The sequence below is a fragment of the Microcaecilia unicolor genome, chromosome 2 (genome assembly GCF_901765095.1).
Source record: "Microcaecilia unicolor chromosome 2, aMicUni1.1, whole genome shotgun sequence".
Lineage (NCBI taxonomy): Eukaryota > Metazoa > Chordata > Amphibia > Gymnophiona > Siphonopidae > Microcaecilia > Microcaecilia unicolor.
The window spans coordinates 521,938,197-521,955,954 of record NC_044032.1 but is presented as its reverse complement, the minus strand read 5'-3'; the positions used below and the strand labels follow the sequence as shown (position 1 = coordinate 521,955,954).

Here is a 17,758-nt window from a genome sequence, read left to right as displayed (position 1 = left end):
CGCCCCTTTCAACTTTCGCCAGCGAAGCTATCACAAATGTAGCTTTCAATTATACGCTTTTCGCCGCTTTTGCGAAATCGCCGGCCGTATCCCGATTTGTGTCGGGAAATAGCCGGCGATTACTTTCGATTATAAGCTGGATAGTCTTTAGGTAAGGTCGTATATTATAGCTGAGCTAACCTTGTGAGTTTGTTACAAGGTACGCAGATCACTGGTGTTTAGGAAATCAGTCTCTTGCTCTCTCTCTCAGAGCCTTCTATCCTGCAAGTTCTCTCTCTTTCTTCAGCTTTTCTTCTTCAGTCCAACTTTTTGGCATCCATGGGTCAGATGATACCTGTGGACCAATCACAGATGGTGTAATAATGTCCAGCCAGCTTCATGGTCATGAAGAGAGGCCTTTTTTACAGCAATGAAACTGTTATTGATGGCATGCAAACCTCCCTGTTGGATCCCATACTCCTGGAGCCACCTGTGTCTCTCTCCTCCATTCTTCCCAGGAGATAACTGGTCTAAGTTGCAACAAATAATATGTCCTTGGATGAAGTCATCGTGGTAAGCTCAGCAGTAATGTTCCTTTTTGTAACAAAGCTGGTTTCTGATGGTTACAGATGCATGCAGGCCACAGGCTATAAAATCCATATTGTTATAACAGAATGGTTTGGCTTGTATAGGCCAAGACCAGCAAAGGTGTGATCTCAGGTAAATACTCCTACAACCCTCCCTCACAACCCAAGCCCCCATCAGACATTCCTCCCCTTGTCCCCCTCAAAGCCAGACCCTACTGCATACTACTCCCCCTCAAACTGGACCTCACCACTTCTCTTCTTCCTAGGGCATTCCATCATGAGCTAGCCTTTGCAGGCCAATGGAAGGAGAACTTAAGAGCAGGATATCAGAAAGACCCTGCGAGTAGTAGCAGATCAGTGTGGCACAAGAGCCCTAGGTTACTGCAAGGGGGAGTGCTGTGCAAGTCTCCTGGTGATGAATGCAAGCAGAAACAGGCCCACCAGCTGCTCAAACAGTGGCGAGATCCATAGGGAAGGAAATGACTGAGCTGCAGACTTGTCAAGCTTAAGGGTTGGCGAGCAGGCCTACAGTAGCAGAGTGCCAACTGTCACATAGCTGGGAAGTGGAAAAGTTAGACTGCGTCATCTCCAAGCAAATGCTACTGAATGTTGAAATATTACATTATTTGAACTATTTGCAACAGGCGGGTCTAGTTCTTGAGAGATACGGCACATCAGCCAGGGTAGTCAATATTCATTTTATTAATCACCAGCCACTGTGGCTTAAAAAAAATGGATATGCAGTACCTATATTTGGATATTTGATGGCACTGAATATCGTGTAGTGCAGTCAGTGCTGACACTATCTGAATAGCTCTTTTTTTTGTTCTCCACAATCTGAATAGCAACAATATTTATCCCAGTGTCCAGATAGCTAACTATCCAGGTAAAGGGCTTCTTTTACAAAGCTGCACTAGCGATTCATGCGTGGCAAATGAGAGAAAGCTCATAGGAATTGAATAGGATTTTTCTCATTTGCCGCACCGAGAATCGGTATTGCGGCTTTGTAAAAGAAGCCCAAAGTAAGGACAACAAATAGGTTATCAGGTTAGAAGACTGAATATTGCTACTAACAGAATAACTTCAGAGGCCGCTTTCGCTCTGCCCACAGATTACTCCAGGAATATTGGCCAGCTGCAGGTAGTCTGTAATAATTTTCAGCAGCATGCTACTGAAAATTGATGGCTGTCCCCGGTCAGCAGCACTTATTCAGATAGCAGGTACTGTTAAAGTGTTTTTGAAAACTCAGCCAACAGTTTTTCTACTGCTTTTCAATAAAAATAGCTCTTTGTTGATCACAGCATCTACAGTATTGGCAGTCAGCAAGACAAGCAGAGTAAGGACCAGCATTCGATATCAAGAGTTGAAATGCAGTCACAGTAGCATTTATTTATTTATTTATAGTATCCCACATTTTCCCACGCATGCAGGCACAATGTGGCTCACATAGGATTAAGTAAAATAACAATACAGTAAGAGATATGGTAAGAGACAATTAGGCAAGGAAGGGGAAGGGGGCATAACAGTATCAGAGATAAGTGGGATCGGTAAGAGTGTAGGGGGAGTAGGCCAATCCAAATAGGTGAGTTTTCAGCAGCCTCTTGAACAGTTGGTGATCCAGTTGTAGTTTTAAGTATTTCGGCAAAACATTCCAATTCTTGGCACTGGAGTATTGGAAAGACGAAGTGAAGATCTTCTTGTATTTGACGCCTGTTGTTTGGACAGGTATTTCTCTATTCCTCAATGGTTTGTGTTTATCTGAAGGGTCTTGAGGTCTTCTCCATCTGAAGGGTTTGGACAGCTTTTTCCCAAAGATTGCTGCTACTGATCCCAATCACACAGCAACCCAAGCGCTTGCCTGCATTTCCATTTTCCAGACTGGCTGGATTATTTCCTTTCCCAAGGTCATCTTCCTGCTTATGTACCACAACGGACCTGCCAAGGACAGAATATGGGCCAAAGAGCGTGGCTTGAAGATTTCCCTTGCGTTTCCTGATTTTGCCATCTACAGGAACAAAATTGCCAAAGTCACCTGGATGTCGAGGGTGATTAACATTGAAAGGGTTGTAGTGGCCCCCTGTAGAGTCGCAGCCTTCGCTTAGGTCTCCGAGCTTGTGGATGTGAATGGCTCTACCAGACTGACTGTCAATAGTGGGAAACCCTTCCAGAAGAAAGACTGACTCCAGATTCCCATGAGGGTAAATCTGCTTGAACAGAACTTGTCCTGTCACCGTTAGCTCATCTGCTTCTAGGTTAGAGCTGGGTCTCAATTCACAAGCAGCATACACAGTTCGATCACGACCGGTCATGAAAGCTTGTGGGGGCAGCAGGTTTAACCACAGGTCATTCACTTTTTGCTTTATGTCCTTGAGCTGCTCGTCTTCAGTGCTGTTACCCTCATCTCCAGCAATATCAAGTGGAGAAAGCGCCAAGAAAGCAATGAGACAGAAGGATTGATACATTGTTGAATTTAAAACCTGCAAAACAGGAATACAAGAGGCTACTGAATCAACTGAGAAAGCAGGGAAACTTTTTAATTAACAAAAACAGGTTTAAGGTACACTAGACAGCAGCAATGTGCATTGCTAGTGCAAGTGAAAAAGTTTAGAGCATACAAAATTGATTTAAAATGCAATAACACAGTAACACACAAACCCCCATGTTTACTAAGCTGTGCGACATTGCCGACATAACCCATTCAGAGTTGAATGGGCTGTGTAGGCGCTAGCACGGCTTAGTAAACAAGCGGGTTAGAGTACTAACATCAATTTTCTTAAAAATCAAGGGCGGCGGCAGTGAGCATTTTGCTGGCGTTGCTGCACCATGTCCGGGCTTCAGCATTGAATATCTGCTTTATGTGGCCCTGGCTAACACAAAGGGGCCATTTTTCTAAAGGGCGGTAGGGCTACCACACAGGTAGCGTGCAGTAAAGTAGCACTACCAATAGGCGTGGCCAGACACCCTGTGGAAGTTCTGGCTTCAGGGATCCCCATTTCCCACGCTTGAAAATAGAAAATATTTTCTAGGGTGGGGAGTAGGCGTGTCCAATGGTAATCAGGCAGCATATGTCCATTGCTGTACACTGCCTGATTACAACCAGATTAGCATGTGAGCCCTTACCACCAAGTAAATAGGTGACGGTAAGGCTTAAGGCAGTAATGGCCGCACTCTGTGAAATTAGTGCACAGCCATTAAGGACACAATGTAAAAAAGGCTTTTTACCACCGTGGTAAAATGTGTCCTAGGTGTGTGCAGTGGCAATCCTAGGTCAGCTGCCACCCAGGGCGGATCGCCGCTGCGCACACCCCCACCCCGGGTGCAGCGGCGTCCATCCCTCCAGGGTGCAGCACGACCCCCCCCCCCCAGTGCAATGACACCCTCCCCGGTGCAATGACACCCCTCCCCCGGTGCATCAAGCCCCCCCCCCGGCGCAATGACACCCCCCTCCTCGGCGCATCAAGCCCCCCCCTCCCCGGGTGCATTCTTGGCTGCTGGAGGGTGCAGAGAGCAGCCACGCACCTGTCAGCTCTACTGCTCCCTCTGCTCCGGAACAGGAAGTAACCTGTTCTGGAGCAGAGGGAGCAGGGAACCAGCAGAGTTGACAGGCGCATGGCTGCTCTCTGCACCCTCCAGCAGCGTGCAACCGGGGCGGACCGCCCCCACCGCCCAGCCCTTGCTACGCCACTGGGTATGTGACAATCCCATGCACCACTACTGCAGGCCACTTTTTACCACAACTCTGCAAAAAGACTCCATAGCCAGTTAAGGCAATATTTAGCACTTAACCAGCCGTATGCTGCCGCACAAAGATGGGACCATTTTACACAGTCCATTTACGTGGTTACCCTGGCCAGTTAAGTGCTAAGTATCAGCACATAACCAGCCAAGTTCTGACTCTGCCCCAGAACCCCCCCAAAATAGCCAACTTCCACATAGGCACTAACTGCTAATTTTCAGCAGTGATAACCAGTTAACTGCCAAGTGATTTAACCAATCAGTGGCTGTTTGTGGCTGGTTAAATTGTTATATGAATATTGACCAGTAAATGTGTAAACAGAACAAAACAAAAAAAAAATCTGAAAATTAAAGGAGGGATATAAATGTCCAAATTAACTGAAAAAAAAAAACCCTGAAATCTTTTGCACTGTGCTCTGTGATGGAAACATTTGAGATTTAAATTTTGAAGGGTGAGCAAAACAAAATATGGCGAAAATGGTTAACGATTGCTGATTTTATAGTCATACAATAATTAGGATGGAGAGAAACTCATCCACAGACAAGTGCTGCAGTAACAAGTTCCAACAAGGTTGCCTTGTTTCACCATTCAGCTGCTTCAGGGGACGGTCAATGCTCTTTTGACTGTCCCCTGAAGCAGCCGAATGTCGAAACAAAGCAACCTTGTCGGGACTTGAAAATCAGCTCTGTGAGTTTTAACTGCAACCAATCATGGAGTATTATGCTGCACTGGATTTTGAGCGTACATCACTTTATGCCTTTATTTAATAGTTTGAATATTTGGCCGTTATTTGATTATTAAGAAATTTTTGTAAGTGCAAATTGTGATTTTTTTTGGACTATAGTGCACCATCGTTTGTATATGGAGGATTATTTTAGGACCAGTAATGGGGGTAGCTGGTTTGTGGGACCCCAAGTTGTTTTAGGACCCACTTTTGCTTCATTGGGGTCCTTTTTCTCCATTAAGATATTGGGTGACCCTCTAGCCATCTTCCAGTTTTTATGGAGATGATTTTTTGTCTGTTGACGATTTTACATTCAGCCATTTCTGCAGCTGTAATTTTATTACTGTGTGGCTTACAGCACCCAGCCAAAACAAACAAAAAACTCACAAGTGTGCTGTTTGAGCATTTGACTGGTTCACTTTTGAAAAAGGAGCCCAGTGTAGTTATATTAATAGGGTTAGTGATTTGTCTTAGCTCATTTTATTTCCTATCCAACTTCAAATGTTATTTCAGTACTGAAAAAGTAGTTCATTCAAAATCCAGATACGCAATGTGTATAATTTGAAACATATAGCTTAAATTATTGATTGGGATTTATTAACCACTTTTATGAAGAGATTCATCCTTGGCTGTGTACAAACAGGTATAGCTTAACATAAATAACTCAATCAATGAGGTAAAATTTGGAGATAGGCAAATTAAATCCTTGCAACAGCGAACTCATGATATAATACCCGATATATATACAACAGAAGTGTAACTAATGTCAGCAGAATACACATGAAACACCATTAATAGGCAGCATGGAAAAACATTTATATAACAAATATGATACTCAAAATGTCAGCACAATGCAAATGAAACCTTTTATAGGCAACATATTAAAACATTCATATGGCATAAATATGAAAACACAATGTCAGCAAAATGCAAATGGCACACCTTAACAGGCATGCATTAGAACATTCAAATAATGTGGATATGAAACTCACACTGTCATTACGATACGTTGAAACATCTAATAGGCAGATGGTGAAAGAGGAGGGGGGCAAGTTCAGTGCAGAAATTGAAACATAAAGACAGAAAAGATGGGTAGCACAGAGACATTGGGAGAAATGAGTGACTAAATTGAAGGCAATCTATGTGAACAACTGAATAAGGTATGAGGTACTGGGTGTGCGGTATGCTAGTCCCGATGCAGGGTGAGTGGATAGGTTAGCTGCCATGTGCAGGCTTTCACCTGCTTCCTGAAGTAAAGTTAATCTTACATTAGCCCTATCTCCTCTAGGCGTGAGCTGCAGAGTGTGGAAGCTATTTCTGAGGCAGCTTGCTGTGCATTTCCTTTGATGAGGGTGTGGATATTGACACTCCTTGAGAGGATCTTGGAAGCCACGCATATGTTCAGTGGCACTACTCATTTTAGGAAGCACCACAGAATATAAATCAGTGGTGTAGCTACGTGGGGCCACGGGAGCCTGGGCCCCCGTAGATTTGGCCCTGGACCCCCCTGCCAATGACCCTCTCAACCCCCCCTCCCGCCGCCAACCCTCCCCCACCACCGTAGTCGCCTACCTTTGCTGGCGGGGGACCCCAACCCCTGCTAGCTGAGGTCCTCTTCTTCCGGCGCCTTGCGCCGGAAGAAGACGACCTTGGCTGACGGGGGTTGGGGTCCCACACCAGCAAAGGTAGGCGACTATGGCGGTGGCAGGAGGGGGGGGTCGAGAGGGTCATCGGCAGGGGGGGTTAAAGTTGGTGGTGGTGGTGGCGGCGGCCGGGGGGGTGGGCGGCGGCACCGGAGGGAGGGCTAAAATGTGCCCCTTCACCTCAGGCTCTGGACCCCCCTCCCACCGAAGTCTGGCTACGCCCCTGATATAAATGTTTAACTTGGGAAGGTCATGGTAGGGAAGATCTGACCTGGATGTTCCATCTTCACTGACTGGCTTTTATTTGTGTTTTTCTTCTGTCTGTATTGATTGCAAGATTCAAGGAACTGGGACTCTCTCTTAATGTGGTTTTGTAAATCACTGCATATACCTTTGTAAGCACTATAGAAAAAATGGCGGGGGGGGGGGGGCAGGATTTAGTTCACCCTTTTCAATAGTAGCTGAAGGTAAATTACACTCAGGTATGGTATGTATTTTGTGTCCCCAGAGATCTGACAATCTAAGTGACAATGAGGAGAAGCAACTTGTCCAAGATCACAAGACACCCGATATTTAAAAACCATTTATCCAGCAAAGAACGGCTTCTGGACAGTTAAATGGCACTTAACCGGTTATCCGGCAATATTCAGCAGGACATCGCCATTATCGCCCACTGAATAATGCCAGTTAGTGATTGGCAGATAACCATGTAATACTAGTAAGAAAGGCCCGTTTCTGACACAAATGAAACGGGTGCTAGCAAGGTTTTCCTCGGAGTGTGTATGTTTGAGAGAGTGTGTGTGTGAGAGTGACTGTGTGAGAGAGAGAGAGTGAATGTGCGAGTGTGTGTGTGTGTGTGTGTGTGTGACAGAGAGAGAGAGTGAGATTGGGTGCTAGTGTGTGTGTGTGCATGAGAGTGTGTGCCAGGGCTCCCCCTCCCTCCTAGTTCCAGGGTTCCCCCTCCCTCCCGCCCTCTGAGTTTCAGGGTCCCCTCCCTCCCCTGCATTCATCCATATGCAGGCAACGTCCTCTGTGCCCTGCCCCCTCCATCCATCCATGTGCAGCATCTCTCCCCTGCCCCTTCCACCTCCCTCCGAGTTCCAGTGTCCCCCTCCCTCCCATTTCCAGGGTCCCCCCTCCCTCTGTCCCTCCCTCCCAGTTCCAGGGTCCCATGGAACTGGGAGGGAGGGGGGACGGAGAACGTTGGAGGAGTGGCGTCAGCAGGTGGTTACAATCCCAGTGACACACATTGGAACGTTGGAGGAGCAAATTATTATATTAGATAACTGGCTATCCGCTAATATTCAGCACACTGCCAACTAAAGTTTGGTGGCCAAATTAGGCTGCCGAAATAGCAGGTGTATCTTTGGCTGGTTTAAACTTAAACTGGCCTGTACTGAATAATGGTTTTGCCGGTTATGTTTAAACCAGCCAAAAATAAACCAGATAGTCAATGCAGGTCACCAGAAACAGCGCGGCATTGAATATCCAGGCTCAGCACCAACTATGGGGGTCAGCCCGGCTAACTCCCGCAATCTGAATATGGGCACCTTGGAGTGTCAGGATTTCAACCCCTGCTTCCCAGCCCACTGTGCTAACCCTTAAGCTACTCCTCCACTTCAAAATAATAATAATGCACCAGCTTGAGAAGGCCACTGCAGACACATTAAGCCAGGAATGAAGTGCAGAGTCAATCATTAGTGAGAGAGAAGGGCACAAAGACAATCAATTTGTCTGATTAATGGAGGTCATGAGGAGGAGAGAGAGCGGGGGGGGGGGGGGGGGGGGAATGTGAATGTTTTTATAGGAGAATAGTTGCTGGAACAACCTGCAGAAGAGGGTAGACAGCCAATGTAGTGATTCAGGAACAGTGGTTACACTTATCAATAACTTTGTAGTTATGATTTTAACTTTCATGTGGATATTTTTTTTTGTTACATTTGTACCCCACGCTTTCCCTGCTCAATGCGGCGGGCAATGGAGGGTTAAGTGACTTGCCCAGAGTCACAAGGAGCTGCCTGTGCCGGGAATCGAACTCACTTCCTCAGTTCCCCAGGACCAAAGTCCACCACCCTAACCACTAGGCCACTCCTCCACTCCCTCTCAGTCTCAAGATAAGCATTTTCTCACTCTCGCTAATGTAGGTCTTAAGAAATGTGTTCTGTTTTCAGCACATGTTGCTGAAATCTTCTGCCCAGTGTGTGGTGGCAGCCAAAAAAGTAAACAGAATGCTAAGAATTATTAAGAAAGGGACAGAAAATAAGAAAAAAATATTATAATGCCTCTGTATCACTCCACGGTGCGACCACACCTAGAGTATTGTGTGCAATTCTGGTTACCATATATTCAGTGGCGTAGCCAGACCTGACATTTTGGGTGGGCCCAGAGCTAGTATGGGTGGGCACTATGTATATAGGTGTGAGTAGCATTTCTTGGGATACTCCTAAATAATGCCTTAGAGTGCACTTGATGAAGGATTTCTAATGAACAGTCTCTGCCCAACAAGTGTCCTGCATCAACATAAACCTCATAAATACTCGGAGCCTATGTTGCAAACCTTACCACCACCAATTCTGAACACACAAATATCAATAACAGCACCTTTAAAAAGGCAGCGGTGAATATACACAACAGCAATACGTGTCCCATTGGAAAAGCCAAACAAGTCAGACTGATACAGATCCCCTCACAAGCCACAAGAATCTGTCACCTCGGTCACATGCAGAACACAGACCAACCCTCATCAATTACAGAATAAAGGACCAAAACTTTTAAATTGTCCTGTAACTCAGCATCAGCCCTACTCTTCTTTGTTACCCCCATCCCTCCTTGTAGGCTGACATCAGCCCTACCCATTCTTTCTTACCACCCAACCTGCCCCCCTATATATTCCTATAGCTCAGAATCAGCCCTACCCATCTTTCCTACCTCCCATCCATCCCTGTAGCCCAACATCAGTCCTTCCCTTCTCTACCTTACCCTCTCCTATCCCATTCAACCCCATAGCCCAGCATCAGCCCTTCCCTTCTCTACCCTACCCCCCATCCATGCTAATAATAATAATAGGTCTACAAAATCCTGAGTGGTTTAGAACAGGTAAAAGTGAACCGATTTTTTTTTAATTCTTTCAAAAGTGGTGTGGTAGCCATGTTAGTAAACTTTTAAAGGTAATAAATAGAAATAAATCAGAACAGAGAAAAAAATATAAGATGATACCTTTTTTATTGGACTAACTTAATACATCTTTTGATTAGCTTTTGAAGGCAACCCTTCTTCAGATCGGAAACACTGACATGTTGAAATCAAATGGGCTAGAGGCACTGGAGGCACATGCAGGCGGCCATCATGCAGAGAATGAGGGAGTCACTGTGGAACATGGGTGTGTGGGGCCTACACAGATAAAAACCTTCTCAGGTATTTTTATTTCTTATCTGAAGAAGACGGGTTACCTTCAAAAGCTAATCAAAAGATGTATTAAGTTAGTCCAATAAAAAAGGTATCATCTTATTTTCTTTTCTGTTTTGATTAATTTCTATTTATTACTCTTTCAAAAAAAGTAATAAAACTAGGGAACATTCAGGGCGCGCTAGCGTTTTTAGCGCACACTAATGAGTAGCATGTGCTAAACAATGGATACGTGCATAGCGTTTAGTGCATACGTATTTGTAAAACAGCCCCTCAATGAAGTTACATGGTAATACTTCTAAACAAATACAAGGAAATATTTTTTCACTCAACAAACAGTTAAACTCTGGAACTTGTTGCCAGAGGATGCGGTTACAGCAGTTAGCATATCTGGGTTTAAAAAAGGTTTGGACAAGTTCCTGGAGGAAAAGCCCATAGTCTGCTGTTGAGACAGACACAGGGGAAGCCACTGCTTGCCTTGGGACTGGTAGCATAGAAAGTTGCTACTATTTGGGATTCGGCCACATATCGGTGACCTCATTGGCCACCGTTGGAAACAGGATACTGGGCCATTGATCTGACCCAGTATGTCTATTCTTATTACTCCTGCCAGAATTCTGCAACAACAACAACAACAAAAACAACAAAAACAAAATTCTGTGCAAACAATTTGTAAATTCTGCAAGCTTATTTCTCATAATTTAACCAATATTGAAGCTCCCCTCCCTGTACACAAATACCATCGTAATTTTACCAGCTCCCATAGCATCCATATTTTTACAGCCCCTCCCTCCCTCCACAGAATCCACTTTTTTGCTGGGGATGTGGAAGGAATTGAAGCGGTGCAGGGAGGGGCTGTGAGGATGGTATGGGATTTGCGTTGCGGACACATGAGGAGAGACTTGCGGACCTGGACATGTGTACCCTGGAGGAGGGGGGAAGCGGGGGTGATATGGTACAGACGTTCAGGTGTTTCAAAGGTATTGATCCGCAAACGAACCTTTTCCGGGGATGGGAGGGCAGTGGAACGGGAGGGCATGGGGTGGGATTGAGGGGAGGCAGACTTGGGAAGAATGTCGGGGGGTATTTTTTCACGGAGAGGGTGGTGGATGCTTGGGGTGCCCTCCCGCGGGAGGTGGTAGAGATGAGGGCGGTGACGGAGTTCAGGCATGCGTGGGATAAACATAGGGGAGTCCTGTGCAGAAGGAATGGATCCTCAGGAGCTTGGCCTAGAGTGGGTGGCGAAGCTGGTGGTTGGGAGGCAGGGCTAGTGCTGGGCAGACTTATACGGTCTGTGCCGGGGCTGGTGGTTGGGAGGCGGGACTAGTGCTGGGCAGACTTATACGGTCTGTGCCGGGGTTGGTGGTTGGGCGGCGGGGATAGTGCTGGGCAGACTTATACAGTCTGTGCCAGAGCTGGTGGTGGGAGGCGGGACTGGTAGTTGGGAGGCGGGGATAGTGCTGGGCAGACTTATAGGGTCTGTGCCAGAGCTGGTGGTGGGAGGCGAGGATAGTGCTGGGCAGACTTATAGGGTCTGTGCCAGAGCTGGTGGTTCGGAGGTGGGGATAGGGCTGGCCAGACTTATATGGTCTGTGCACTGAAGAGGACAGTACAAATAAAAAAGTAGCACATATGAATTTATCTTCTTGGGCAGACTGGATGGACCGTGCAGGTCTTTTTCTGCCGTCATCTACTATGTTTACTATGTTTTTAAAACACAGCTCTCTCCCTCCCTGTACCCACAGCCACCCATACTTTTTTCAGCCACCCCTGCAACTCACCAGAGGCCGGGAATTTGTCAGCCAGAAAATGAACACTGAATTAGAACAAAATACTATAGTAAATGTATTATATAATGATGTGAACACACAAAGGAGTACTTTGACCATAAAAGCTTATCTACACCTTGAAGACTGTAGAAAAGTGGGTTTAGGAATAAGTTGAGAAGGGTAAGTCACCTAAAAGCTTCATTTTGTGATGAAGCTATGATAAAAATGGTAGAAAACAGGGTGAAGTTAACATACCAGAGTTCAATTTTCAAAAGATGAGCGTCGTTAAAGCTTATTCAGAATTGTCTGAGAAGTGTAAAGTGGTGGGTTTTATGATGTCCCATGAAGAATTCGCTTCCCACCCCCAAAATATTGCACTCTGAATAATACAGTCAGGTTTTGGGGGTTTTTTTTTTTTTTTTTTGGGGGGGGGGGGGTTACTATTTTATCTTATCTTGTGCTGTGCTGGACTAAATGAGGATTCAACCCCTTACTTTACCACTTTGAAGCTGCAATAAACAGGGAGACAGATCCTTCTCTATTGGAACCAGAGCTGCCAGCGTTTTCCTTGCCTTTCATAATCTGCACTTTCAAAACAGGCTTTGTTTGCTTACTGAATGCAAGACATATACATAAAACAGAATAATCGAAAAGCATTTCATGAATTTTATCTTAAAACAAAAATCACTGTGGATTTTTTTTTAAACCTTGCAGTGCAACATTAAATCCTAGTTATATATATATATATATATATATATATATATATAAATCAGCAGCTGCTACCACAAAAAAAACTTCAATCATCCCAAGTTTTAAAATAAAAAGGAAACGGCTTAGTTGTTAATTTCCTACCTTGGAATGTTCCAGAGGCACGTAACAAGTTCACAGGTTCTCTGCTAGACGCAAATATCAAGGAAAGTAGCTGGCAGGTTGCTAGAACTCTGCAAAATGCAGAACAGAGAGCACTTAGAAGGTTTTGCGAGTCTTGGATAACTCTGGGATAATGGGAGGTGCCAAGACAAGAGCTGAGAGGGAGAAGTAGTTGAGAAACGCACCTACTGTCCTGCCAAACTGAAACGTCAAAGAGAGAGAGAGAGAGAGAACAGAAATTGGCCAAGTTCGGACATGAACAAAAAAGCAACAACAACCACCCTTTTAAAATCATTTAGCCTCTCAAATTGGCTCTTCCTTTCATGGATATAGTCATAGGGGCTACGTTGGAGGTTTCTTTAGGCAAATAGGCTAGCTACAGTGCTGACTGAGTTCCAATCGTTGATCACACGAAGGAAGGAATTCTGTTTACCTTGTAAATTCTTCATGGTGTTTTTATCCGCAAAACAGATCTACTAACTAAAACTAAAAGAATGTTAGGAGCCTTCTGAAAAAATTCTGAAACTTTGATCAGCCAGATTCTTTTCTTTCTTTTTAAAAATTATTTTCCAGGCAGCACACCATACCATACCAACATAAAGTAAAACAAAAACCCTATCCTAGCTTAGGTTCTATTCTGAACAAACTGTACCCCTTGCATGCCTCCCCCCATACCCTTTGCCCAAAGCCCCTTGACAATCGCCATACTCTCTCTATGCACAATATGTTTCCTTCACTATGCATACTCTCTTTTTCAATTCCTTCACTATGCATACTCTCTTTTTTAATACATTTGCACATACATCCAATTCCCAAACAGGGGCGTAGCCAGACCTCACGGTGGTAGGGGGCCAGAGCCTAAGATGGGGAGCAATTTTGGTCTGCTGCCCAACCACTGCCTCTCCCCTGCTGCCCCGCTTCTCCCCACCCACTGCTGCACCAAATACCTTGCCCTGCTCTTTCTTCCTCCTCACGTCCTGTAGGCTCCTTTTAGTGAATCTTTTAATTTCACTAAAAGGAGCGTGCAGGACGTGAGGGGGGAAGAAAGAGCAGGGCAGGCAATGAGGCGCTGCACAAGGCTTCAGCTGGCAGGGGTTGAGGACCCCCACCAGCAAAACCAGGGGCCTAAAGGAAATTTGAAGGGGCCCAGGCCCCCAAGACCCCAATGTAGCTACGCCACTGATCCCCAAACATCTTCAAACTAAACTCCTACCCCACCTCCTCCCTACCCCAGTTGATAGATGAGGCAGTGAGGTGGTACCTTTTGATAAGATGAAAGCTGGTTGTGAAATTGTGGATGGTTTTTTTTTTTCTTTTTATATGCACTGCTGAGAATCTGAAGCGAAGGAGCTGACAAACTTTTGAGAGGTTTTATGGAATGATTAATGGGCCAATGCTCAAAACCTAATGCTGACACTAGAGGTGATTAGCGCTAGACTAGCGCCAGCGTTCATGTGTGCAGAATGCTCAGAAGGCTCTAGCGCAGAAAAACATGCGTGCCAAAGATTAGCATGAGTTGCATTTAAATGTAGGCAAGTGATGTAAATGAGGTCATTAGCTATTCCCTCCCAATGCTCAGAAAACAGCGCTATAACACCCTGCCCTAATGCTGGAAACCTACCGTCAGCTCTGAGCATAGCCACTGAGAGGGGGGAGGGGCAGGGGGGGACAAAATTTCCCAGGCCTCCAAGGGGGGCCCGGCCCCGCAGTCTCACCCGCCCTCCGTCATCGACCGTCTGCCACCAGGCCGGGCCCCCTGCATTGAAATCACAGCGCCTCTCACCTCTGTGTGAAAGCGCTGCAGGCAGTAGGGCAACAGATCGCCTCTCTTCGGGCCTCCTTCCCTCCCTGTGTCCCGCCCTCATCTGACATAACTTCCACAAGGGCGGGACAAAAGGAGTGAAGGAGGGCCGAAGGGAGGCGATCTACTGCCCTGCTGCCTGCAGTGCTTTCACACGAAAGTGAGAGGCGCTGTAATTTCAATGCAGGGGGCCCAGCCTAGTGGCAGACGGAGGGAGAGTGGCGGCAGCAACCTCGGGGGGAGTGGCAGGGGCGGCCTTGCCCCAGGCCCGGCCGAGTCTCTCAGGAGCGTAGCCAGACCTGCCATTTTGGATGGGCCCCAAATTAACCTGGTGGGCCGTTCGTTAGTTCCCTCCCTCCCCCCCCCCCACCCAGGCATCTGCTTCTCTCTCCCTCCTTGGCCTACCTGGGCAGCGCTTTCTCCCTTTGCCATCCCCTCCTGAGTTTTGCATTTCTCCCTCTCTTCTGCCCGCTCTCCCCATCTGCGTGGTCTGGTCATTTTTGCTCCCTGAAGTGCCGTTCTCCCTTCAGCACCGGCAATTCCCATAGCCTTCTGGCAGCGTGCGTCGGGGGCGGGGCCTCTCTTCAGGCGCGTCCCACCTTTCAGAGTAGGCGGGACGCGCCTAAGGAGAGGCCCCGCCCCTGACGACGCATGCTGGCAGAAGGCTATGGGAATCAACGGTGCTGGAGGGAGAATGGCGCTTCAGGGAGTAAAAATGACTAGACCACGCGGATGGGGAGAGTGGGCAAAAGAGGCAGGAAAAGATTGGCGCCTCACTTGGGTTGGGGCTTGTTAGGGTGGGCGGGCCTTAAGGAAAAGTGGCTGAGCCTAGGTCAGCCCTTGGCTACGCCCCTAGTCGGCAGCCCTGGCTCCGAGGTCACAAAATGGGGTTAGAAAAGAGGATTTCTCATGATTTTTCTTTTCAAATCTGCCAGTTTTTATTTTATTTGAAAGAGGAAAGAAACTGTGCAAGATTCTCAGCACCAAATATGTGGGAGTCCGAGCAAAATCAAAAGTGGAAGCACACATTGGGATCTGTTTTCTGCACTTAAATATAAGCTTTTCAAGTGAAAACTTTTTTTCAAAAGCTTATATTTATGCCTGCATTTCAGGGTTTGAATGGGCATGCACACCAGGCACATTCCTCCCCCTTGCACAGCGCTCACATAATTTGCATGCAATTAATGTTGAGCATTGGGAAGTTATTTTCGTGCACTGGTTCCAGGGTATTTTCTGGCACTGTTCTCTATAATGCCAGAGATCTGAGCATCAGCCCATAAAAGCACTAAAGGGATGCTCTGAGGGCTATATAGAGTACTGGTGGAGAATACTATTTTTCCCTTTTCACACCTGAAGGCATGACAGAGAGATCTAGGGAAGGGAGCAGTTGACAGAGGCAGAACCGCTGCAATTATTTAAAGGTGTGACTCAATCATGAAGCAGCAAACTTATTTGAAAATGGTTACAGGATCCTGTTCCGTACCCATCTATTCCCAAGACAAGCAGAATTATCAGATTCTCTTTTAAATGTAAAGAACAGCTTCACAAAAAAGTTAAATATTTTATTTATTTATTTATTTTTATGTATTTATTTATTAGGATTAATTTACTGCCTTTTTGAAGGAATTCACTCAAGGCGGTGTACAGTAAGAATAAATCAAACACGAGCAATAGGCAATTTCAGCAGTAAAAATATTCAAATAACAATACAAAGTATGGCATACTATATTACTTACAATGTCAATATCACTTCTTAACAAGAGTAGACCAGTCTTGGAATGTTACTCTTCTTTTCTAAATGTTAAAAAATGGCACAGCTAATCTTTAAAGTATCTTTCAAAACAGCCGTTAGTCATATTCTGGGTGCTGCTAGTAAGGGCAAAGGGCCATTTCAGGAGCAATTTTGTTGTTTTCGATGTACATAGCCTGTGTGTACATTACAGTCAACTTACTAAAAGTAGAACCAACTGTGTTGAATTTGGATTTCTTTCCTCATCTTTTCAAATTCGAGTTCAAGGGCAGCCACAATTCAGGTACAGTAGTTATTTCCTGGCCAAGTGGACTTACAACAGGGCTTCCCAAACCTGTCCTAGGAACCCCATGCTAAGCCTGGTTTTAAAGGGGTTCACAATAAATATGCATGCATTGGAGACCCAGCACATGCAAATTTAGCTCATGCATATGCAATACATCCATCTTGAAAACCTGATAGGCGGTGGGCTTCCAATTACAAAAGGATCCAAAGGAGCATCAGTGGGGAAAGCAGCATTTCAATCCTGGTTCCCAGCCTGTTGCTCTAACCACTTGGCCGGTGTTTCTTAACCTTCTGACAGAGGAATACCTAGCCAATGGGGTTTTCACGATTACTATAATAAATATGCATGAAATAGATTTACATAAAATGGGTGTACAATGTATTTGCAGATGTATCCATGCTTATCTATTGTGATAATTTTGAGAAGCACTGCAGTAGGCTACTGTCAAGGTCACCCCCGCACTGAGCCAAGGGACCGTTTGCCCTGAGGCAGTGTGGTAAAACATGGTCCATGAAGTTTTACCTTTCATCCTATATAATAATTCTCACCTCCAACATTCTGAAGCTGCCTGGGACCATGGCTTCCGCTGGAGGTGGTCTGCTAGGTGCGGTAGATAACACTGACATCATCGAATCCAATGAAGTGGCACGCGCTGGGTTCGTAGCAGGCCTCGCCCTCGCGTCAAAACGTCATTACGTCAGAGGGCGGGGCCTGTAACGAACCCTCTCTCTCTCTCTCTCGCACTAAGCCTAATGAAACTTCCACCCTCCCGAACCTGCCACCCAGCTGACGAAAATACCGCCGCCCCGACACTGCCGCCCTCCCGAACCTGCCGCCCAGCTGACGAGAATACCGCCGCTCCGAACCACCCTCCTGCACCTGCCGCACTAACAACAAAAAACAAAACAGGTGAAGAGACTGCCGCCCTCCTGGCGTCTCAGCAGGGGACGTCGCCCACAACGCAAGCTTTTAGCAGGCTGCGCCCGAAGCTACAGCAAACTGCAGCCTTCTCTGCACGAAGCTGATGGACAAACTTTGCTAACAGCAGGTACATTTAAGGGAGAGAGGGAGCAGGAACTTGAGGGGGGAGGGAGGGAGGGAGGGAGGGGAGGGGAGGGGAGGGGGAAGGGGGCCTGGAACTTGAAGGGGAGACCAAAAAAAAACCATTGCTAGCGCCATTTCCTTTCAAACAGAAACGGGCCTTTTTT

General features: G+C 46.2%; 1 protein-coding gene across 1 annotated transcript; it reads right to left on the bottom strand.

Annotated features, from left to right (window-relative positions):
• Positions 1–479: 479 nt before the first annotated feature.
• Positions 480–12,978, bottom strand: SOD3 (superoxide dismutase 3). The gene is made up of 3 exons (XM_030191242.1): positions 12,696–12,978; positions 2,277–3,043; positions 480–1,956 (listed from the first exon to the last, which is right to left on the bottom strand). The coding sequence occupies exon 2, from the start codon at positions 3,026–3,028 to the stop codon at positions 2,321–2,323; it is 708 nt and encodes a 235-aa protein (XP_030047102.1). The 5' UTR covers positions 3,029–3,043; positions 12,696–12,978; the 3' UTR covers positions 480–1,956; positions 2,277–2,320.
• Positions 12,979–17,758: the final 4,780 nt, after the last annotated feature.